The sequence below is a fragment of the Psammomys obesus genome, unplaced genomic scaffold (genome assembly GCF_907164565.1).
Source record: "Psammomys obesus unplaced genomic scaffold, mPsaObe1.curated_primary_1811, whole genome shotgun sequence".
NCBI classification, from domain to species: Eukaryota; Metazoa; Chordata; class Mammalia; order Rodentia; family Muridae; genus Psammomys; species Psammomys obesus.
In genome coordinates, this window is record NW_026596256.1 from 8,900,491 (window position 1) to 8,926,208 (window position 25,718).

General features: G+C 38.8%; 2 protein-coding genes across 2 annotated transcripts in view; one reads left to right on the top strand and one right to left on the bottom strand.

Moving 5' to 3' along the window:
- Med12l (mediator complex subunit 12L) overlaps positions 1-25,718 on the top strand; it is a 301,905-nt gene that overhangs the window by 226,407 nt on the left and 49,780 nt on the right. Inside the window, exons 16-26 of the mRNA XM_055596727.1 lie at positions 182-329; positions 5,482-5,600; positions 6,171-6,314; positions 7,959-8,122; positions 12,347-12,478; positions 16,921-17,148; positions 17,717-17,858; positions 19,134-19,254; positions 19,619-19,720; positions 20,389-20,502; positions 23,974-24,173. Coding sequence (XP_055452702.1) covers positions 182-329; positions 5,482-5,600; positions 6,171-6,314; positions 7,959-8,122; positions 12,347-12,478; positions 16,921-17,148; positions 17,717-17,858; positions 19,134-19,254; positions 19,619-19,720; positions 20,389-20,502; positions 23,974-24,173 — 1,614 coding nt within the window. The remainder of the gene's footprint in view (positions 1-181; positions 330-5,481; positions 5,601-6,170; positions 6,315-7,958; positions 8,123-12,346; positions 12,479-16,920; positions 17,149-17,716; positions 17,859-19,133; positions 19,255-19,618; positions 19,721-20,388; positions 20,503-23,973; positions 24,174-25,718) is intronic.
- Positions 1-25,718, bottom strand: part of P2ry12 (purinergic receptor P2Y12) — a 44,663-nt gene that overhangs the window by 9,094 nt on the left and 9,851 nt on the right. The window lies entirely within an intron of this gene.

Below are 25,718 nucleotides of genomic sequence, written 5' to 3' on the forward strand. Positions count from 1 at the left end.
AGCATGTTCCAAACTGGAAAAACGGGGGCGGTGCCGGCGGCAGAGGTTGAGGTGAGTTGCAGAGCAGGCAGATGCCACCCCCACAGGCAGGCATGGAGAGGTTGTGATTAGTGTGTTTCAGGAGTATAAAATGTACCCCCAGCCCTGCAAACTTGTTTCAGAGGCATTTGCTCTCTTTCAGGATGAATCTTCAAGTCATGAATGTAACCAGCGCACAATCCTTCTCTACGGAGTTGGAAAGGAGCGTGACGAAGCCAGGCATCAGCTGAAGAAGATTACCAAAGATATCCTGAAAATCCTAAACAAGAAGAGCACCACAGAATCAGGGGGTAAGGAGCCTCAGCACTCTGGCTCCCGTCGCGTTTGTCCGTGTTCCCTGTTCTCACAGGCCTTATCAAAATGCTCCACGTCATTGTCCCTAGGGTTTCCTCTCTTGAATGACTGTCACACTGAAATATGAATAGGCACATTCACATTTTAAAGGCTTGTGTTCATTTGTATTAATTATCTGCCTTCTTTAGGTAGACACAGGTAAGTGTTGTACTTTTTCCTGAGTGCCAAGGTTGCTAATAGTCCATCATGGTGGATGATGTTCTAAATAATGAGATGAAGCACTCTGCCCACAGTCAAGTTAGCTTTTCTTTGCATCATTTTACAAGCTTGAAGCTTGCTTTTGCTCTTTCTCTCATATTTCATACTAGATGCAACTTATGTTCTGGTTGCTGATTTCATGTGTTTCAGAAGGATAATTGGTATAGTAGTCTGAAGTAATTCCTGGTGAAAGCAACAATTTGATCTTTTTGACTTGAAATTTTCTTCTCCTATTCATTTCACATAGTTTTGTTTCAAAACTTTTCCCTCATATTGTGTCATCACATTGCACAACTGGAGTCCTGTAATTATCTACTTCGTATTTGCCTAATTACTCTTTTTGAGGTTTGCATCATTTTATTATAGTCATGGTTTAATCCATGGCATCATTGTATGTCTAAGCACCACCATTGCTCATTCCCTTCTAACACTTCCGTTATATAAAGGAGGAAAGGGGTTTCATTTGCCCCATAGACAGCTCTTGTGCCTACTTGAGTGGAAACCTCTGGGAACACTTCCATTTTTTTTTAATGACTTTAACATGATAAATTGCTAGAGCTTGCTTATCTATATTAGATTTTTCCAAAAAGTGAGAATAATTGAAATAGATTTTATTTTCTGCCATCAGTGTGGGTGTGTCTGCTTGAGCACAGCAGAAAGGCTACTTGTCTTGGTTTCAGCCTGTTTTTCTGGAGCTCCAGTATCTGAGGGATGGGCTTTGGAGAACACACTGGGGAAGTTGCCCTCATGTGATTTCCATCCCTGGCTCTCTTCCCTCACCAATTCAGGACCTTCAAATACACTAGCACCATGAGAGAGATCAAGAGCTGAGAGAGGGAAATGAAACTGTCTTCTATTGGCTTCTTGTTGTTGGGCTTGAAAAAGAAACTGCTCTGTCTAAGAAAACTATCAGTTGTGCTGTTTTCTCTCTCAGAGAAAAGAGGAAATGGGATGTGATAGAAGATTGAATATAGACATGTGGCTAGCTAGCAAAGGATATTTGTATGAGCTTTTGGAATGGTTAGAATGGGGGTAGGAGGTGCTTGCTAGCTGTAAGAGGCACAGTCATGCTAAATTTATCTAAATTAGCATAGCAGTCCTTTGCAGACTTCTGAAGTTTCTGGTTTAGAAGGTTTGAAGGGGAACGAAGTAGTCTTTTGCTGTTGAGCTTCCTTCCTTCCTTCATAGTTCTGCTTTAATGCCAGACTGTAGTCTGTTTTGTCTTTGTACCAAACCTTTAAGTAGACATTTCTTGCAAGTGTTGCAAAGTATCAGTCTCATAAACACCACTTCAAAGTGGTATCTTCAGAGGGATTTTTCTTTTTCCTTTCTTCTCTTTAGTTTCAGATACTGTGCTCTGCCATCTGGCAAATAGTCTTCATTTTAAGTTATTAAGACTTTGTTTATATATACCAGAAGTTAGCCAACTATACTTGAGGCTAATGGAAATTTGTATACACACACACACACACACACACACACACACACACCTACCTTACTCAGCAAAATAAAGACTAGAAAGGAAAGAAGAAAGCAGACCCTTGGACTAGCATGTATTTTGTTGTTGGGAAACTAAAACTTAGATTTTTGAAGAACACTTGATTTGTGTGGACCAGCCAGGCGTTCTCTGGGGGATTTCTGACATGAAGTCTTTTGTTGTTATGATTTGTCATTTTCAGATAGAGTCTCCTGTTTCCTAGACAGGCTGAAATTTGGGGGCTTAGCTGAACTTCTGTTCTTCCCATGTGCTAGGATTATGGGCTTACACCACCAAGCCCTGTTTGTGTGCTGCTAGGGATTGAACTGAGGCCAGCGTGCATGCTAAGGCAGCACTCTGCCAACTGAGCTACTTCTGCTCTTCTAATTTAAAGTGTAAACAGCATTTTCAGTTAAACAGCCAAATTTCATGTCAAATTTACCATAAATGGGATAGACATCAGAAGTGGGAGAAGACAGGGAACAGGACAGGCGCCTGCCACAGAGGGCCACTGAAAGACTCTACCCAGCAGCGTACTGAGACTCAATAGCCAAACTTTGGGCAGAGTGCAGGGAATCTTATAAAAAAAGAGGAGATAGAAAGACCTGGAAGGGACAGGAGCTCCACAAGGAGACCAACAGAGCCAAAAAATCTGGGTCCAGGGAGACTAATGGTCTCCTCCAACCAAGGACCATTCATGGAGATAACCTAGATCCCCTGCTCAAGTGAAGGCCATAGGCATATCAGTCTTTATGTGGGTACCCTAGTAAGGGGAACAGGGGTTGTCTGACATGAACTCAGTATCCAGCTCTTTGGTCACCTCCCTGGGGTATGAGGGAGGGATGCAGCCTTGCCAGCCCACAGAGGAAAACAATGCAGCCTGTCCTGATGATACCTGATATGCTAGGGTCAGATATAAGGGGAGGAGGTCCTCCCCTATCAGGGGATTAGGGAAAGGGCATAGGGAGAGAAGAGGGAGGGATGGGTGGGTTTGGGAGGAGATGAGGGAGGGGCTATAGCCAGGATAAAAGTGAATAAATTGTAATAAATTATAAATAATTTTTAACATAGCATTGTATAAAAGATCAATACTTTCAGAATTTAAAGGCTTAAAAATTAAGTATTAGAAGAGCAAACATGTATACCATGAAAACAAGAAAATAGGTAAGATAAACTTTTATATTAAGAGTATATTATTGTATTATTGTGCAAATGACATTGAAAGCTTTCATTTTGAACCACCACAAAATTCCAATATTTTTATTTCTAAATACCAAGACCCAATTATATCTTTTCAGTTGAGCTTTTATGATGTTACACATGTCAATAGTGGAACCTATTTGTACAAGTGAGCATAGAAAACTGCGCTTGGGAATTCTGAGCGAGGCCTCCTCCCTTGGGTCTTCTGTGTTTGTTTTGGGCCTAGGGAGACTGAAATAATGCGTTAATTGCATGTTTTTAAGCACTTTGTACACAAGAGGATTGGTCCAGCCTTTTCCGTTTTGGAACCGTGATAGGGAACTGAAAACTAAATCAAAGCTTGGATCTCTCAAATATGCTTACGAAGCATGTAAGAGCACTTACAGAGAAGGCCCCATCCCGGGCCTGACCTGTGCTGGTGAGAAGACACACTGAAAGAGAAGGAGGTCTGATTAATTTGCTAGTGTAATTTTAACACGTTATCAGCACTTCTTTTATGTACAGTAGCAGATATGGTACGTGTGAAGTCAGAAAAAACCTCAAGTGTCATTCTTCTGGCACCTTCCACTATGTTTGTGCTGTTTTTGTTTGAGACACGGTCGTTACTGGCTTATAACTTGACAGCTAGGCTGCAGGAAGTGTCCCATCTCTGCCTCCCCAGTGCTGTGGTTATAGGTGTCACTATTCATAGCATTTTTTTTTTTAAACATGGCTTCTAGGATCAGCAGTCAGAGCTGCATGTTAGTAACATGAGCTGTCTCCTCTGCCCAACATCAGCACATCTTACTAATTTATTGCTTCTGGTATCGTCATGTGTTGTATCAAATTGCAACTTACTTTGGTTCCATATTTGACTTACGGTCCAAAGTGATAACCGCTTTTGATGTAATCTTTCTAAAGCATTGCATTTGCCATTAACAAATAATCGTGGAGTGATGTGGAATCTGGCTGACTTCTTACGACTTCAGTGGAGAAATAAGGGACGTTTGTTTTCTGAACTAACAATTCCCACATGAAACAGAGTTGTAGAGCTCCATCTGCGTTGCCACTAGCCAGTTAGTACACTGTGCTGGTAGAAGTCTTGTAACCCAACCATTACTTTTTGTTTTTTAAGTTTTTCTTTGTAAATACATAGATCCAAACCTGTTTTTAGATACTTTAATTTTGTTCTCAGTTGTTCAGAAAGCTGGAGTTCTCTAGATAATCTCTCTCTAAATATATGTGAATCTAAAAGCCAGTGAAATGGTTCAGAGGACAAAGGAACTTGCCACCAAGCCTCATCACCTGAATTTGATTCCTGGAGAAGAGCGCTCCCACAGACTTTTCTGATTTCCCCAAATGTTCCATGGTGAATGCATATGAACACACAATAAATGAATAATGCATATTTTTAAAAACCTATAACATCCTGTTTAATCATAGTGGGCCTTTGTGCCCCCCCCATGGTGATTCATTGTTGATATTATATTTTAAAAGTTATTTAATGATGAACATTTTTAAAGGCACTTTATGATAGCCAGAATGTAGTCCTTCTTCACTAGAATTGGTAAATAATGCCATATATTCAAATTGGAATAATGTATTTGAGAATTACTAACTTTAGAACAAATTCAAATTACCTCAACAGTGAACCAATCTTAAAACATAATGTTGAATGAAAGTTTCCACCCACCCAAGGTGGAAGATGACCAGATCTGTCCCCTGGGGGGAAGGAAAGTGATTAGAGTGGCATAGGAGGGCTTCTGAGGTCTTATTTCATGGTTTCGATCTCATTCTGTTTTGTTAAAATGCATAAAGTATATGTTGGTTTCTTCTGTCCATGCCATGCTTCAATAAAAATACCCATAAAAAGCTGGGAACAGGAAAGAGAACCCAGTAAAGTTCCAGGGTCCACATAAAAATCGATGGGCGTGATGGGGTGTGCCTGTAATCTCACGGCTGGGGATTGTGGATATAGGGAGACCTTCTTGTGCTTACTAGCCAGCCAGCCTAGCCCACTTGCTGAGTCTTGGCCAGTAAGAGACCCTGTCCCAAAGCCAAATAAGAGAAGATAAAATAAGATGCAGACACCACCTGAGAGAGGACCAGATGTTTTCCTCTGGCCTCCATACATATGTATACAAACATGTAAACATGCCTACACACATAAAAAAAAAGTATCTTTATAAGCATGAAGTGCTTGATACAAAGTAACACATTTCATATTTATTTAGTTGGGGATGAAGGACAGAAAGCCAGGAAGAACAAGCAAGAAGTTTTTCCTACCCCAGAAACTGTGTTCACGAAACTCCAGCTTCTCTCGTACTTTGATCAGCATCAGGTGACTTCCCAGGTACTCATTCAAGGCTGTTTGTCACACATTTTGAATATTCCCACTTCTTTAAAAAAACTCAAGTACCTTATATACTTGGAAGCATATCAAGCTTCATTTTTAAGTGTCTAGATTTTATTTTGTAAGTATTTTTGTGTTTTTATTACATAAGTATTTTTGCTTTATGATAATCAGCAATATGTAAAAGCAATTCCTAATGTACTTATTATATGACATGCTGACCCAGTGTTACTATTGGAGAAGGAGAAACCTGTTGATGATTTAATGAAATACTGAAAAACTGAGAAGAAATCCATTTTTACTCAGTTAACACATATCAGTGTCTGAATGAGTAACACTTTGGGGTGCTTCCCTTTTGGAATCACCAGTACATAGATCAGACTGCAATTTCAAATGATGACTATAAGAATGCTGATATGTAAATGTTGATTTCTGTGGAAATATATTCTAATTCCTAAGTAGAATCACATGAATTCATACGTGTTTTTAAAAATTGCAGTAATTAACCTAGTCCGAACTATTAACACCCAGACTGTTGGGTGTGTGATTTTCCTTGCTTTGTTTGACCAGATCTCTAACAACGTGCTGGAACAAATCACAAGCTTTGCGTCTGGAACCTCCTATCACCTCCCTTTGGCTCACCACATCCAGCTCATCTTTGATCTCATGGAGCCAGCACTGAACATCAACGGACTAATTGACTTTGCAATACAGGTGTCAAAGAGACTGTACTATGCTTTTCTCACATTTAGGAGAGCAAGCCTTCCAGACACTGAAGAATTTATCTTATTTTTAATTTTTTATTTGTTGATTTAAAAAATCAGGCTATTACTATATCCTTGAGCTGGTCTGACTCTGGCCACCCTGCTCAGCCTTTGAGTACCAGTCTACAAGCTTGTAAATGAGCTTACATTTATTTAAGTTTTTTTAGATTTATTTTATTTCACGTGCATGGGTGTCTTGTCTGCGTGCGTGTGTGCACAATGTGTGTGCCTGGCGCCTTCGGAGTTCAAAAGAGGTCATTGGCTCGCTTGGAAGTGGAGTTACAGATGCTTATAAGAAACCATGTGGGTGATGGGTACTGAACTTGGGTCCTCTGAGAGAGCAGCTGGTGCTATGAACGACTAAGTCATCTCTGCAGCCCTTTAAATTTTCTAACTTGCATAACTATATGAAACATTCTTAGTTTTATGGGGTACCATATGATGCTTCAAAATGTGTATATGTTATGTGTATTCTTTTTTTTTTAGGATTTAGTGATTTTTTTAATTTATTTTTTTATAAATTATAGTTTATTTACTTTGTATTCCAGCTGTAGCTCCCTCCCTCATACCCACTCAATCCCACCCTCCCTCCCTCATCTCCTCCCATGCCCCTTCCCAACTCCATGTATGTCCTTATATCAAGTTAAACATACCTGTGTCTTACATCATTTCTTGATGGTAGAAAATAGAGTCCTTTCCCCTAATTTTGCCAGGTACAATGCATGCTATTCCCTGTGACCACCTACCATATTACAGCGCCTAAGAATATCTTGCTTTTATTTAATTGAACGTAGTGCCATAGATTAACCTTTCTTAACACTTCTCTGCCTGAGTTCTCTGTGGCCTCTTGGAACCACTTCATGCCTCTGATCATGCACCAGTGTCACTGCATTAAAACTATTTTAAGCACCTAGTGTATTTTAAAGTGTTTGGGACATTCTGAGTTAACAGTTTTCCTGTTGAGTTACAATTGGTGCTCGTAATATACTGTATTGATTTCAAGGTTTTTCTTGTTTGGGTCTCGATAATTTATTATTTTGCTTGGGGAATGATGAAATACTATTTTCTCTGTAGTAGAATTTACTAGTGAGAGGCAAAAAAAAAAATTTCTAAAATAGTCCTTATAATTTTATTTGTTCCACTGTAGTTACACGCTTTAATTCATTGTTTCCTTGTGTTAATGAATAGGCATTAGGTTTGAGTGTTTTATTGCATAGTAGCCCTCAGCTTTATAAATAAGAAAGTAGTTATTTATTGCATTGCATTCAAAGGAAAGAGAAAAGAACAACAACAAAAGAAAAGAAAAAGAGCAAAATGAAGAATGCAGTTGTTCTTTAAAATGACCCAATGAGGACTTGGACTATCAGAAAGTTTTGGTAACTGTTTCAGCACTGGTTACATTTCTTGTGTGCACACTTGTGTCTAGACAGAAAAATATTTGTTTCAATTAGTGAAGGCTTAAAAGTAGATACCAGCAGAAACTAGTGTGTTTGCAGATGACATAGTGGACACATCGAGTGCATTAATTGTGCGTTGAAGGGCTCTCCTGTTTTTCTGTCACCTACACATTTTTCACTTGCTTCTCCTTTCGCAGCTGCTGAATGAACTGAGCGTGGTGGAAGCAGAGCTGCTTTTGAAGTCTTCTAGCCTGGCGGGAAGTTACACGACAGGGCTGTGCGTCTGCATCGTGGCTGTGCTCAGGCGGTATCATAGTTGCCTGATCCTAAATCCTGACCAGACGGCCCAGGTGTTTGAAGGGTGGGTACATAAATGACACTGGTTTTTTTGTTTTGTTTTTTTTGTGTGTGTGTGTGTGTTTTTTTTTTCTTTTTCTGATCCTAAAAATTAGAATTCATAGTGAGATACAATGCTTTTGAGAGAAAATTGTACTGAAATATATAAACTATTTTGGTAATAGTTTTACCAAAACTGCTTTGAAGAGCAGATATAAATGACGGAAGTGTGTTTGATTGCCTGTTTGTTTATTTACTACTTTTCTTTCCATTTCTGGCCATTCACAAGCCGCCTTCTCATTTCTGCCACAGAACAACTGGACTTACTGCAAGCAGTAAATACTAGTAACTCTTCACCTATTCTCAGTTTATGGTTAAAAAAAATCAGATAGTGAGTAAGCTTTGCAACACATTTGCCTACAGAAACTTTATCATCTTCTTCCTAATCGATGAAATCTGTATCATTTAACAGGGGAAGAGTTTGGAAGTGGTATTGTACAGCTAATAAATCTTGAACATTTTCACAAGTATTCTTAACTGGAAGGTGACCCATTATAGTTTTATCAATGGCATTCTTTTAAAACCATTAATTCATTCAATTTTAAAGTAATAATACTTTCAATAAATCATTCGCTGGTCATGTACTCATTGAGTCAGAAAAGGTATTTTTGTTTGGTTATTAGATTATTAGTTTGAAATTCTTTTAATATCATCACTTATTTTGACACTTAAAATATCTTATTAAATATTCACAAAACTGTATTTGACTTAAGTTTGTTATATATTTACCTTATGTATAATGCCCTGGCTTACTTTTTGTTGCTGTGGTAAATACAATGACCAAAATCAACTTTAACAAAGGTTTTTATTTGTTGTTGTTGTAATTGAGTATATGGTGTAGTTGTATCATTGAGACACACCAAGACAGGAGTTCAAGGAAGGAATCTGGATTCAGGAACTTACTGGCTTGCTTCCTTTTGCTTGCTCAGCTAGCTTCTCTATACAGCCCAGGCCCACCTGCTTAGAGATGGCACAGCCTACGGTCAACTGAACCCTCCTGTGTGAATTAGAAATTAAGCAAATGTCCCCCAGGTCATTTCCAAGTGACTCAGGGTTGTGTCAGGTTGTCAGCTGACTCTAACAGTGACACACAGTAGGGCGTTTTTGTTGCCAAAATAATAATCTTCACCCTTAATGTGACTGAGAATATCAGGTGCAGTATGAGAATATCTGTCACGTGAAATCACTACTCTAAGATGAATACAACTATCCTCCTCTTCTGCCGGTTCCTCTCCCTGCCCAACCTGCTCTTTCCCCCTAGATCCACTCCTCTCCCATTTCCCTTTAGAAAAGAACAGGCCTCCCAGGAATAGCAAAGGAACATGGCATAATAAGTTACAATAAGATTAGGTACAATTCCTTATACCAAAGCTGGACAAGGCCACCCAGTAAGAGGAAAAAGTTCCCCAAAGCAGGCAAAAGAATCAGAGATAATATACACTCCCACTGTTAGGAATCCTACAAGAACAGCAAGGTATGCAACTATAACATACATTTAGGGGCCTAGGTCAGCCCCATACAGGCTCCCTGATAGTGGGTCCAGTCTCTGTGAACCCCTGTGAGCCCTGCTGAGTTGATTCTGTGGGCCATGTTCTGTGGTGTCCTTGACCCCTCTGCTCCTACAATCCTTCCCTACCTTCTTCTTCAAGATTCTACAGGTTCTACCTAATGTTTGGCTTTGGGTCTGTGCATCTGCTCCCATTGGTTGCTGGATAAAGCTGACAGTTATGCTAGGCTCCAGTCCATGAGTAGAACAGACTGTCATTAGGAATCATTTTATTGACTTTTTGTTTTTTACCAGTTGTGCTTGGTTCTATCTTAGGTCTCTAGGCTATCCAGGTTCCTGGCCATCCAGGCAGTATCTGGTGTGAGCTCCCATCTCATGGAGTGAGTCTCAAGGTGGACTGGCCATTGGTGGGCCACTTCCAAAAGTTCTGTGCCACCTTTACCGCAGCACACCTCGTAGGCAGGACAAATTATAGGTCGAAGGCTTGGTGGCTGGCTTGCTATCCCAGTGCCACCACTTGAAGGCTTGCCTGCTTCCAGAAGATGGCCAGTTCAGGGTCTGTTTCAGCCCTTACTAGGAGTCTTTGCTAGGTTCTCAGTAGTAGATTCCAGGGAGTTTTCATTGCACTAGTTTCTACCTTGTCTCTAAATGCCTCTCCATTCCAGTTGTCTCTCCCAGTATTTCCTCATCCGTCTTGCTCATCCCATACACACACCTGATCCCTCCTGTTCCTATCCCCACCTGCCCTCAGTCCACTCACAAAATCTATTCTATTTCCCCTCCCAAGGCAGCTTCTCATGTTCCTCTGTGAGCCCTCCTTGTTACTTAGTCTCTCTGGGTCTTTGGATAATAAAAGCACGATTATCCTTTTACTTTTACAGCCATTTCCCCTTATAAGTGAGACATATTTCAATAGGGCAAAATGGCAGCCTACAGTATAGGAAAAGTTTACCAACTCCACATCTGATGGAAGGCTAATGCTCAAAATATATAAGTAATTCAAGAAACTAGACACCAGCAAATAGTCTAATTTTAAAAATGGGCTACAGGTATAAACAGAATTCTCAACAGAGGAATCACGAATGGCTAAGAAGCCCTTGATATATTCAATATTGTTAGCCATCAGGGAAATGCAAATCAAAACGAATTTGCGAGTTCATCTTTTACCTGTCATAATGGCTAAGAGCAAAACCACAAGTAACAGGTCACTGTGTTGCTGATATGGAGCCAGGGAGGGGAACACTCTCCATTCTGATGGGAGTGTCCAGTTGCCGAGCCACTTTGAAAGTCAATGTGGTGGCTTCTCAATGAACTGGGAATTGTTCTACCTCAAGACCCAGCTATATCATCCTGGGCATATACCCAAAAGTCACTCTGTCCTGCCACAAGGGCACTTGCTCAGTTGTGTTCATTGAGGCTTTCTTCACAATATTCAGAAACTGGAAACAACCCAGATGCCCCTCAACCAAAGAATAGATAAAGAAAATGTGGTACATTTACACAGTGGAGTATTACTTACATGGTTAAACATACACAAACACACACACAACATCATAAAATTTGCAGACAAATGGATGGAACTAGGAAAAAAATCATGCAGAGTGGGATAATCCAGATCCAGAAAGACAAACATGTATGTTGTCCTTTTTAATAATCAACAAATAGCCCCGCCTGGTGACATTCCTTCAGACCTCATAGCCGCTCCTCTAGTCTCCTGGCATCCATCTCTGATGCTGGAGAATTGCTATCCCTAATGGACCTGCACACTGCAGACTACCTCTTGATTTTCCTAGTCTTCTGAATGGTGGAGATTGGTCCACTATGCCCAGGGAATCCTAATCTCTCCTTTCCTTTCTCTGTTCAGGTCACATGACCTTATTAGTACCATGATGATGGTGAGATGGAATATTATTAAACTCCTTTCAGGGACTGAGTCACAATTTGTGACACTGTTAGTGGCATGTTATGTGGAGAGCTATATCAGATACAGGGTGGTGGGGGTGGAGTCAGACATGTCTGGATGGACAGTGGGTATTTCCTTCCATGCTGCACTGACATACATGCTGTATGGACAGAGGAGTGTGTGGTTTTTGAATGGAGGAAAATGGCTCCGGTACTGGTACTCCTGAAAGGCATTATTGTAAAGGATGCCTCTACAGAGAATGGACTTTTATCTTTTTATATAAGATAAGCCAAGATAAATTTGCCAGTAATTAGGATAAGGAAGAAGAATGAGATTTCAAATAATGAATTCAACAAACTCAACGGATTTCCTGAATTGAAGAATTATTTCTTTCCAGACTAGTAAATTCTTTGGCAACTGATTGAATTTGTGAAGTTTTGTATTGACTTGAACTTTTCTGCCTAGTATTTGTTTGTTTGTTCTAGTCACAGACACTTAAGTGATGGAGTTCTGAGTGCTCATCATAATTCCTTTCATTACTTTTGTTTCTTCCTTTAAGAGATGTTTCTGAGGTTTTTTTTTTTTAACTTATCTAGTATTAAGCATAAGAATAATTGATGTTTAATAACTTCGTATTTTTATGAAAAATCAGGTTTCTTTTTCTGATGTCTGATGCCTATTTCTAAGTACTAGGTAGATACACTCAAATCTTAAAGAATTTGCCAGTTGCTCACATACTATCGAGATTTGCCTTTTTCATTCCTGTGCCCTGACCTCAGGTTGTGTGGCGTGGTGAAACATGTTGTCAATCCATCAGAATGTTCTTCCCCTGAAAGATGTATCCTGGCCTACCTCTATGACCTCTACGTATCCTGCAGCCACCTCCGGAGTAAATTTGGAGACCTTTTCAGGTGAATAGAAGAAAAGTAAAAACACACAGATATGATCACACCTCTGTTTGTTAATGATCCCATTGCTGCTTTCATCCTGTGCACTAATGTAAGGTAATCTAAAGTTATTTGCTCTATTCAAGAGTCATTTAAACAGAATACTGAATACCCAGTGGCAACAAGTAATGGTAGAGTGCAAGACATTTTTTTTTTTTTAGTCTGTAGATAACGTTGATTTTAGGTGACAAACTGTACATCACTCGTGTGAAAGGGTCTCTTAAGATTTTACATTCTTTTCAAAGTTTTAGATAAGCCTTATTAAAGACATGATAAAAATTTGGTGTATGTTTCTATTTTAATTTAAAATAGAATTCAAATTTTAAAAAAGTCTTAGAGAGACTCATTAAAGGCAATGCTTTTGTGTCACATCCTTCTTTTCTCCCATGTCTCACCTTTTATTCAATTATATTTATCTTTTAAAATTAATTGCTCTTTGATCACCTCTCCCTGAGGGGGGAGCAGCCTTACAAGGCCACAGAGGAAGACAATGCAGCCAGTCCTGATGAGACCTAACAGACTAGGATCAGAAGGAAGAAAAAGCTCCTCTACCAGTGGACTTGGGAAGGGGAGTGTGTGGAGAAGGGGAAGGAAGGGAGGGATTAGGAGAGGAGGAGGGAGGGAACTAGAGGGGGGGAAACAAAGTAAATAAAGTATAATTAAAAAAATTAAAATAAAAAATATTTAAAAAATTAATTTAGTTATTCACTTTATATCCAATTGTAGCCCCCCTCTCTCCTTTCCTCTCCCAGCCTCTTCCTTCTCCTCCCATTCCCCTATTCCTCAGAGAAGGGGTACCACTCCTACCCACCAACTCCAACTCATCAAGTCCCATCAGGCCTGAGCAAGTCCTCTCTCCCTGTGGTCTGGCTAGGCAGCCCCACCAGGGGGAGTGATCAAAAAGCAGACAGCCCCGCCCCCTTACTCGCAGACTTTTCATGCTACTTTGTCTTTAGCATTGCTTGTGCATCGTAAAGTCTTCCTGCTTCCTAGTGACTCATTAAGGCTCCATACCTGTAATCTTCTACTACGTTCCAACCTGGTTTTTTTAAATTTATTTTTTCTCTTTTTAAAATACGTTTACTCTTTAGAAAATCACTTCGTGTGTGAATGAAATACTAATGAAAGGCTAGCACCTCTCTAAATATCACTTAATCAACATAAATTAATTGCAATTATTTGCATGCATGACCTGTTTTATTCAACTCCATTACAATTTGATAAATATTGATGTTTGTGGCACGACAGAGTATACCTGTGTTCCTTATGAGACAATGCTGTTGAATCTGCAGTTGACCTGCTTGACATTAGGCCTTTAGACTGTGACTATTATCCTGCCAAGAATCCTGCTCCTGTCAATTAATTGTGCTCCTCTAGAAACATTTTCTTAAATGAGACCAAAAGTTTTTAGCTTTATAAACTTTATACTTTTATCTTCTCAGAACTTTGATTCAGAGTTCACAATGAATTAATGTTTACAGTAGAGCCTCCTGTTAGAACACAATGCTGTTTGTTTAACTATGGCTACAGTTTCTTGAGTAAAAACATCCTGTATTTTGCCTTTGCCTCAACCTTACTTGGAATATTCTTTCAAGAATTTTTTTGCGTGCTTTCTTCCTTGTTTGTGTCTCTGCTTTCTTAATGGTTTATTTAAGTAGGATTCCCAATTACCTTCATCTATTGCTTAACATGTTTGTATTTGCAGGTAGTGTAGGTGCTAGACATTAAGTGGCTATTGAAGAATTTTAGAAGGGAATATTGTGGCAGGGGATTTGGGGAATCCAGAAGGAATATAGAAGACATGTCAGTTACAGTCATCTCTGCTCCTCTTTGCCTTATATTCAGTTTGCCTTAAAACCAGGAGCTCTGATTTCCATGTATCTATCACGTTTGGCCATTCTTTAATATCCCCATCATTGCCATCATAGGCATCTCTTTCTTGGGCCAGCTTGCAGAGTCTTTCTCACTGGCTTTAGTACCGTTACCCAGACTCAAAGTAGCAAATTCTCAGAACATCTCCTGAGGCAACTCTTTCAAACAAGAATGTCTGCAAAGATCGATGGTTACCATCTGTCAATACAAAACTCTCAACTCTGATTTAGCTTTTCAGATTTGTTGGCTTCCATCTTTCTTGTGTTCCTCTCCTTTAGTGTGTTCTCTTCTGTCCCAGGAAACCTTGCTTCAGGTTCGCACACCCAGGGCACACTCTCCTTGCTACTGCCTTTCCCTTGTATGAAGTCTTCCCCAGTTTGGTGCTGTGCATTGTTATACATGCATGTTACACATATTACAAATGGTGATCTGTGGCCTTGCTCTTTGACCACCTTGTTCTAAATGGCTACCTATTCTCAGTCAGTCATTCTATAAACTTCAGTATTGGCTGATCCTCATATATTATATATTTACTTGTGGTTTGGTTCTTCTCTGGCATGCAAATCTCCTGAGAGCTTATATTGTTCACTCTTTTATCTCAAAGTTTTGAAGACAGGATAACTCTTGGTAGGCATTACTGCATTTTGACATAAAACTGTCTATACTACTGCTGCCTTGTTGCACTGCTGTCGATACAAGACTGGCCATGTTACTAAAGAAAACTGGAAAATGTTCCATTTGTTTTTTAATAACTATAAAATATTTTAATGAGTCTCAGGAAACTTCATGGGACTGATGTAACAATAAAAACACTTCATTTTCTTCTGTTGGTGCATTTTGAATTTTTAGTTTACATTTCTCGGATAATGTTCTCATTGAAGATAGGCTTTTTGCAACACCCCTGGTTTAAATGGTGGTCAGCCTCTACTTCTCCAGAATGGGATAAGTAAGCTCATTGGATAAAGTGCACAGGGTGTATTTGGGGTGGCTAAGGTGCTCTTAACGTCAGCAGGGTGAGCATTCCAGATAATCAATGAACTGTCCTCACAAACAGACAAGAAAGGAATACAACTGTCTTGAAATATTGTGCAAGTCCAGGGATTAGGGAAACATTTAAAAAGAAGCTTAATGTGCAGGGAGATGTCTGTTAGTGCAGCAGTAATAAAATGTTTTGATAATCTTATCTAAAGCACCATACAGTTGTGTAGGGAGAAAACATTGGGGGAAGTATGGCACTAACCATATTTACCCCTGCTTGAGCTCCTGTGTCCCAAGCACTGTGCTGGTTTTCCACTAAGGTTTTGAATTGTCAGAATCCTGGGAAGTAGAAGTGAGTTTCCTTACCCACAAATGATTGTTCCTGATCATTTTTAACATATGATGAAGCCGGATTTGAAACAAGTTTTCTGACCTCAAGGCACGCATTGCTTTCATTACACTCTATCAGGTCTTTTTTGAGACATGCAGTTACACAAGGAAGATGTCCGAACTTTTGGCTTCATTACCTGTGTGTAGGCAGCAGAGAGTGGGAAGAATGAGAGAATATTCTTGACAGTAGCCAGCATATTATTAAAACACAGAAGCTCCTCTTAAAAAGTGTGATAAAGCAGATAAGGAAAGGCACAGAGGCTCAGTCAGAGTTTGGAGAAGTTTCCAGCTTTTCAGAGAATTTAAGGGCCAAGTGGAGTAGATTTCAAAAGCTAAGAAGGAAAAAAAGAAAAGTGTTTAATGTTTAGTAGATCTATGTGTCACCCTAGTAACAGAACTTCCATCTGCCAGGACTTTGGTCCAGAAAACCGTGCTACATAGTAGAGCTCTTGAATAGGAAAAGGGATGCTGCTTATGGACTTTCAGTCCACACCAAGAGGGTCTTAGAAGACGAGCACATATGGAATCAAAAGTGCGGGGTTATGCCATTGCTTGTCTTGTCTGCAGAGAAACACTGGGGAGCACGTTCTGATTCTCTCTTATTTCTAGCATCTTGTACCTGTTCAGATGTTGCTCACTGAAAATTCTCAGTTGATAGAGCATTTTCTTAAAACATTTTTGCTTGTTTCACAAGAGTACTTGAAATACAGGATGCAGCCCTCGCTAGTGAGGAGCTTAGAGACCCCTTCTCTTCAAGTGTTGGGATTATAGGTGTATAAGGCTATGCCCAACTACCTTACATTTTTTTTCTGTTGCTGAGAAACATGTTATACAATTTTTTTAGGCCTGCTTAATGGTTTCTTCACATGATAGGGTGCATTATCTCTATTCCTCTTGGAGAATCTGAGCTCTAGAAATGCAGGAGGTCCACTTCCACTTGTCACAGCTGTAGCCCAGAGCCCACAGTAGCCTTGGCACCGGAGCTGCCCGTGGACATAACTACACCCATACTACACCCAAATTTACAAAGAATTTGAAATTAATGAAAGTAGGTTGTGGATCATCTAGGAAGGTAGAGTTGTTGCCACTTAACATGGCCTTAAGTGAAGTGATTTCTTTGGTGGTTTTGTTCTTTTTCTTTTCTAACTGTTTTTTTCTAACCTTAGTAGTGCCTGTTCAAAAGTAAAGCAGACCATATATAACAATGTAATGCCTGCAAACTCCAACTTACGCTGGGATCCAGACTTTATGATGGATTTTATTGAGAATCCCTCAGCAAGAAGCATCAATTATTCAATGCTGGGCAAGATCCTCAATGACAATCCTGCCAATCGGTACAGCTTTGTCTGCAACACACTTATGAATGTGTGCATGGGACACCAGGATGCCGGCCGGTGAGCTTCTTTGCCCTGAGTGCATCAGTAATCAAAGAGGAGTTGCTTTACCTGGGCTCATATTTCCTTTCCTTTTATTCCTGATTCTACCCCTGCTGTCTCCTAATTAATATTCTTAACCTGAGAAATAGTGGTTTTGGGGTTCTTGGTTGGCCATGTGTTTTTTTTATTTGTGATCCAATTCAAAAAACATATACAGTTCTAAAAGGAACACTATACTTTGATATAAACTGTACTCAGGACTACTTACATTACATAATATCTTTAACTATTTATTCTGGTGGTGCTAGGAACTGACCCAAGGACCTTTCATACAATATATCCACAGCCTTGTGTCCTTAATTTTTGGATATTTATAAAGTATAAAAGTATAAATAAGGTTTATTCATAAATCAAAAATATGCTATTTCACTTGTGCTAATTATATGTTACTTAACAAGGGATATTTATTATATCCTTAAATCTAAGTGATGCTTAATGGTAATGAAATGTGTATTCAATAAAGAAGCCTCATGTAATCATTCCTCATTTGTACCAATTCACTTTCCGCTATCTTTTTCCCCCCTAGGATAAATGACATAGCCAATTTCTCCTCTGAGCTAACTGCTTGCTGTACAATTCTAAGTTCGGAGTGGCTGGGGGTTCTGAAGGCTCTTTGTTGTTCTTCAAACCATGTGTGGGGATTTAACGATGTACTCTGCACTGTAGATGTAAGTTTTCTCTTTATTTTAAAATCGCAATTCAAAATCAGGCTAATGTTTTCACTACTAAACTCATTAAACTGTGACATAGCAAAACATTTCTATGTTTTCAAAAGTGATAGTGTTTCCATAGTACCATTACCATGAATTAAATCAATTTAAAAAATAAAAAAAGAAGGAATTCTAACATGTTCCTTGTTGCCTGGTTTCCAGCAGCTGAGGTTTTACATGTGAATAGCTGTGCTGTTCTTTTCCAGTTTGGATTCCTCACAACAGGACATAAAGCATTTAGTACATGAAGAGAACCAGGATATGTTTAAGTCTAAGGATGTAGATTTTTGTTATTTTGTAGATGGAAGTTCTTGTGTAGACTCAAAGGATATTCAGTGTGTCTCAGAGTATGCCTGAGAGTGATGGAGCAATTGCCCAAATATTTACCATGATTTCCCGGTCTCCCATGTTGCAATGTAATGTATAGATCTTAAATATCTATGTGGATTCTCTATCCATTTTTGTTTTTGTCATGTCTTGGGGTGATCTTTGTCAGAGATTTGTATATGTTATTAAAGAAACTTGACATTTGTAAAGCTAAAGGCTTCCTTCCTGTTTCTGCTGTCTTGGGGCTAAATGAATGCACAATCCTGCCTCCCTTTCTTCATTCTATGCACCAAGATTTTATGTAGGCAAATACGTTAGTGATAGGCTGCTTTTCAACACCAAAAACTATCTAAGGTTTTTTTACATACATCTTTGTGACTTGCTGCATCCAGTACCAGTCACTCGAGAGCCTGCAATTATGGTAGTTGCATTCTTAGTGATTTCTTTCAATGTCTTGCGAGATCCAGAATGTAGAGATTTCATTGAGGCTGAATTAACTTCTTCCCCTTCCTTTCTCTCATATTTCTTTTTAAAATTTAGCAGCCAATTGAATCTTTCAAAGTTCCTTTAAAATGAATTCTCTCGCATTAAAAAATGCATTCCATTGACAAGTATAGATTATGGTATATCTTTTAGCAGCTTCTAGTTTTTACTCTTGGGTTGTATTTTCTTAGTTGCATGCAAATGAGTTAAAGGTCAGCATCTGCTTATAACATTGGGATATGGGTAAACTTGCTTTTTTTCTTATTATAGTAGACTATTATGAAGATAATAGTCGTAAGTCATTTCCCTCTGTTGGTTCATATTGAGGTTTGAGGTCTTATGGGTATTGCCAGTATTCTCTTAGAGTGCTCTTTGATACTAAAGGGCATTGGGTATTAAAACGTGTCAATGTTTCTCTTGAAGGTGAGTGACCTTTCCTTCCATGATTCATTAGCTACTTTCATTGCTATCCTGATAGCACGACAGTGTTTCTCACTGGAAGACGTCGTGCAGCATGTAGCCCTCCCCTCTCTCCTGGCGGCAGGTAAGCTGGTCCGGAGCTGCATTTGTTCTTTTTTTGCTGTTTGGAAGTCATGTGTGACCATTTAAGCAGAGGGAAAGGGCCATTTTAAGGATGTGTGCATTGTGGGTTGGCATGGTACCTGGTAGAGTCGATAGAAATGAAGTAGCTGTTTTATACAGAGTTAATATTGAACTCTGGAACAGCAAAGTGCTACTGCTTTAGTGTGTTAAGGCAGCATGAAGGTTCCTTGGAAAGTCATAACTCATGACCTTACTAGAAATGGAGGGTTATTTAATGTATTCCAGAAAATTTAGCAGTAGAAAATCTGAAAAGCTTGTTGTGGAGTATGTGAGGAGCCTCGTGTTTAATCTCCTTCTCTTCCCAGCTTGTGGAGATGCGGATGCAGAGCCTGGGGCAAGAATGACATGCCGCCTCCTGCTTCACCTCTTCCGAGCCCCCCAGGCCTGCTTTTTCCCTCAAGCAACAGGTGAGCTGACCTCAGAGGAAGCTCTGCTTCTCTCTTTATTTGGAACTTTTGATTCTACTGTGACCACGTGAGCTGGCCTGTTTATAATTTCCTCCCTGGTTTTCATGGGCTTGAATCTGCAGATGATGGAGAAATGAGATAATGCCATTGAAATGGCTGTCAGCACCTTCCATGATGTAACATGAGAATATATTGGGAAATAAAATGAGGAATTAATAAACAATAAAAATGCCTGGGCTCTTAGGAAATACTGTGTTGGTGGGAAGCCTCATCCTTTTGCATACTCTGTGTTGATTCTAGGCCATGCCATCTCAGCTTCAGGGGATGACAACTCATTTATTTATTTTTTCTAAGGCAATGGAGGATATTAGTATTGTGCTAAATCATTTCCACATAGAGATGGATGTGTCTTGTGGGAATCCTACTAATCTTTTCCCTACATCTCTTTGAGGAGCAGAAACATTGTTTTAATAATAATTAAAGAGAAAAGGTTAAGTAAGAATACTGACAGTGTTCCTTAGTGATTCTATGGAGCATCAATTAATGCAAACTAATGTCAATTAAGTGCCCACAAGCTAACAATGAAAGGCCTTACTGACTGTAAATGATTACAGAAGATGGTTAATGATGGTGAAGAGGCCATTAAAGAGTTGTTGTTGTTTTCATAGGCAAACCTTTCCCTGGAATAAGATCATCTTGTGATAGACACCTTTTAGCTGCAGCTCACAACAGCATAGAAGTGGGAGCCGTTTTTGCTGTCTTAAAGGCAATTATGATGCTTGGTAAGACTATCCTGGCCTTTTGCTTCTTGGCTAATCACCAGAAGTAGAGGCAAGATAATTTTTAAATTCACTGCAAAATCTAAGTAATATAATGTTAATGGAAACATCCTTTTTTTTTCTTTTTTCTTTATTTATTTTTTTTTGTTCATCCTGGAAAAAAATATAGTTGGCTTTGCCTAAGTCCAAGTAATGGGAACTTTAAGGATTCTATCTCTTAACTAAGGTGACCCTGGGAGAACTGTAATATAGGTTCTTGAGTTTGGTTTTAATTGTGTGCTACTTCGTTCTCATGTAAATCAGGGCCTCTGACCCACAGGATTGTTTTGCCTTCATTTACTGTGACAGAAATCACACTCCATGATAAGCAAGAATGACTTGATATTTTTAATAAAAGGTTAAATTTCAGCCAGATTATATTTCAGGTGCAGAACATCAGAAAATTAGTGTTTCTTTTTCTGTTGTGACTCAGAACAAGTTCATGCACTTTACTATATGTTCAAGAAACAGGCAGAATTGCAGTGATACTTATATTGCTGGTAATCAGCAGGAGATGTCAGTGCTTTTCATCTAATTCATGATGCTCAAGATTCTCTTTATATTCCTATTTGTACATATTTTACAAGAGTAATAATACTGCCTTCTATTCATAGGCAGTGTAACACCTCAGGGTACTTTTAAGTAAACGGTAAAGGATTTGAATGATTAGGGATCTCCAGGATTACCTACTTTTAACTTTGGGTACACCTTATTTTGCCTTCAAACAAACAATAGCTGCCACTTCGTGCTCTGAAACAATTCGCTTTGATTTAAACAATTACTGATTGGACAGATTTAAGTTTATGTGAGATTTAAATAACACTAATAAGATTGACAGATGTTATTTGTGGATGACAGAGAATAATAGCAGAGTGTTCATAAAACAGCCTATTAAAAATCAGTTTAAAAGAATATGTATCTAAAAGAACACACAAGTGTTTTTTTTTGTTTTGTTTTGTTTTGTTTTTTAGTTTTCTCCAATACAGTGCCACTAGATCTATCATCCACAATCAAGGGCAGGCCCCGTGCCCAGGAATGTTCCCCATGCCTAGGCATGGCTGGCCAACACAAAGTGGACTCTGCTTCTTCTTCCTCTCTCACTCTTGTTTTGTACACTTTTTGTTTTGCTTTATTTTTTGTCTTACTCATTTTGTTTGTTTTGATTTTTTTTTTTGTTTTCATTTTTAAAATTTTATTTGGGGGGTTAGGAGAAAGAGATCAAGAGAAAGAGCATGAAGTTGGATGATTAGTGAAATACGGAGATCTGGGAAAGGAACAGCATATGTTCAAAATATATTATGAAAAAAAACTAAAATAAAAACAATCATACTTTTCTGAATTTTGTAGCAGAACAAGAGGTAATGCCATCATGAAGGCTCCAGCCTTTCTTATGAGCTCAGGACCCTTATGGTAATATTCAGTCCATACAAACTGCTGATTTCAGCCAGTATGATTTCTCCACAGTAATGATGTTTGAAGGGAAGTAGAACAGGTCAGCGCCGCTGATTAATAATCATTAGGGTCATGAAGGTAGAAGCTGGATTTCTCTTGGGCTGTTTCTAAAACTAAGAGCTAAATCAGTGAAAATAGAAAATAGATTTCTAATAACCTTATGTTGGAAGTGTGAATGCATAGTGACACATTTCGGCGTGTGCACAATGATGAGTCTCATCTAGACAGTGGTCCCTTGTTTATAGAACTGGTCTAATCCCCATGGAAAGTTGCCAGTCTTTTCAGATATTCAAATAATGTGGGAGGTTCTTGGCCTGAGAAGTTATACACAGTTGAATATCAGTGAAGCTTTAGACAAATTCTCATAGATTCACGTAGCATATTCAGTTTGTTTTGTTTATACAATTGTAGAAGTTTCAAGCATAGTCATGCAGACTTCTGCCTCCTAATATCCAAAGTAAATGGAGATGTACAAGTGCATCTGAGATAGGTGTTTATTTTTGTTCTTACAGAAGTTTTATCTACTTCATTGGTCCTAACCGATTTTCTCCCAATTGCTGTATATCAAAGTATATGTTAAGACAGGAAAATAAGACTATTATAGTAAACTTTGTTCCTAATTTACACAGTACTTTATATCATTCAAGGGAAGAGAATACATACTCCTGTTAGTTTTGAAAAGCTCTACTGAATTAAATAAGCTCCCATGGGTAAAGCCACTAGTCTTTATATTTTAAAATACATGATGAATGTTTGATGATACATTGGTAAACTGAAATGCATTGCTTATGTTTTTGTATAGTTTTTCTGCTTTATTGTGTGGTGGTGGTGGTGGTGGTGGTAATTGTGCTGGGTATGGGACCTAAGGTCTCATTCATGAGTGACAACCTCAGCCACTCTGCTTCAAAGATTTTTGAGAGTAGATATTAACTAGGATATTTTGATTACTTTTCCTCCCCAGCAAGGAGGTTTTGCTTTCTTTATTTTTCTCAACAGAGTTTTAATTAATTTTGGAGAGGGGTGTTGTTGTTTTTTGTATCGCTCTGGGCTTGTTTTTTGTTCTGCAAGACCCTCCCTAAACTCAGCTGCTGATTTCAGGAAACTTTCTTGTCAAGCTTGTCTTGATTTCTTTAGGTAAGCAGGCTAAAAAGTTTGAAGGCTCTACCGCCTTCTGGCAATTTCACCTCCAAATTATTTCTCTCACTTAAATGTTATTTTTCTTTCATGGCTAGAGATTTTTTTTTTCATCCAAGTATACCCTGTTGAGTGTTTTTGGCCCCCCTAGGGGGCAAATGCCTTCCTAAACTTTGCCTCAGTCACCACGGTACCAGAAACTGGCCAGGTTAACACCTCTAAACTGTATGCTAGAGAGGACGTGGAAGGCACAGGCTATGTGCAGAGAGCTCTGCTGTCCAGAGCCTCCTTAGTATGCATTGCCCTTTTCCATCCCCAGGGAAATAAATCTCTCTTGTCAAGAAGTTGATAGTAAGGTGGGCTAAGGCAAAACTTTTCTCTTGACCTATGGATAGAAAATAAGGCATTATAAGAGAAGAAATGGAAAAGGGACTCCTAGAATGGTGAGTAAAATTTTCTTCCTTGTCTCTCACTCAGATAAACTTGAGTGCAGTCGTGCCTGAAATTTTGGTAAAATCAGTGTGTTTTGATTATTAAATATCTCTCATTATGACCTTTCCAAGGCTTGCCAAAGAATATTAATCCCTATAAACCAAAAGAAGGAATGAGTTTGACTTTGACTTTTCTCCATATCCAACTGTTTTGTTTTGGGGTTTTGTTGTTGTTGTTGTTTTGTTTTTTTCCATGTATCTCTTGATCCATTCTTTTTGTTGCTGGACAACTGGCTATGCTAAAATAATACCATTCACATCTTTACACCTAGCTCTTAAACCTAGCCTAATTTACCTGTTACATTTTTGGGGCAATATTTTGAACTCCTGTGATTTTGCTTTTATGATTCTGTTTTAGGAGATGCCAAAATTGGCAGTAACAATGTCAACACTTTAAAGAATGATGACTTCAGCATGAGAGGTTTACGGCGTGATGGGAATGCTGAGGATGCCTGGCCCACCTCGCAGAATTCAAAATCCTATGGGAAAAATATTTCCGTAGAAACTGCCAATCTAAGAGAATATGCTAGATACGTTCTGAGGACTATCTGCCAGCAGGTACTGGTTTGATTTCAAATGGCTTCTACGTTGACTATGTACCTGTTCTTTGGGTAGCAACTGTCTGCTACTTTTTTCTTTATTCTTGTATTTAGGTGGTCCTTTTTTTTCTTTATAACTTTATTTTGAAGTAATTTAAGGTTTGTTAAAGAGTGCAATAATGAAGACTTCTACTATATCCTTTATATAGATTCACTAATTTTGGACATTTTATAATTTTTTTTAACAGCTGAAAGTAGATGGTTTAGTTTATTGTGCTTTAGTTATGCATACTAAAGTTTTCATTTCTGTCATAACCAAAGTTTAGTTAATAAAATCATAACTTTTACCCTTGGTGCAGTAATTTCTTTTCATCTGTAGGGAACTTTCTGATTTATTCTAGAGCTGTTAGATTTGCATAAGGTTCTGGAGATTAACTTCAGATCATTGGAGGGGAGAGTTCAGAGGGAAAACTGTATTATTCCAGGTAGACACTTCTGATTGCACACAGCACTCATTTGTCCTGTTGGTGATGCTAGGTTTGAGGCATCTATAGATTGAGAATTGTTCCACTATATTTCTAGTATTTTTTTTCTTTTTCAGGTAATAAGTAATCATATTTGAGATGCAAATGCTCTGATCCTCATTGACACCCCATTCCTCCTAAGCATCCACTGTAATTCTTGTCTAAACCAGTCTTGACTGTAATGATTGCAAAATGTTGAGGTTCTCCTCCAAGTTCCTTTACAGTGTCAGTTTATGTGATACAAAGACCTTACACTTCTGATGTGGTTGTTCCTTTGTTGTTGTTGTTTTTAAAATCTGTGAATTATAATTTATTGGTCATAGTTTCTTTAATGTCCAGCTTGTTTGGAGCTTGCATATTATGGATCTCTTCATCTTACCTCTTGTGATATTTGGAATATTTCTATCCTTTTTAGAGAACTATTGCCTTACTTTACCCATCTCCCACTTTCCTTGCCTCACAGTTATAATCTGCCATACTTCTAAGGAGTAGAAGCATGTTAAGAGTCTGGTGCTCAGAAAGCAGAGCTTGAGCGTTGAGAGATAGTGGGGTAAAATGCTTACCATGTAGGCATAAAGCCTAGAACTCAGATACCTATAACCCATGTATGTATTGGGTGGCTGCGGCAGCCCACCTGTAATCCCAAAACCCAGGAAATGGAGATAACAAGATAACTAGGATAACTTAGCCAGGTAGAGTAATCGAATAGGTGAGCTCTAGGTTCAACTAAGAGATGCTTTCTTAGTATATAAGGTGAAGAATGATCAAAGATGATGGCTGATATCAGCCTCTGGCTTCTACATACAATCACACATGGGAATTACCCACTCTATACAGTGTGCATACACAGAGACATACACACACTCACACACATGTACATGAACATATGCAGGCACACACAAACACAGACTAATAAAGAAAACAAGATATTGGGTTGTATATGCTCACTGCTTTAGGGCATCATTATCCCTAAACTCTTCAAGCCCACAGAGCTTGTGTGTGTGTGTGTGTGTGTGTGTGTGTGTGTGTGTGTGTGTGTG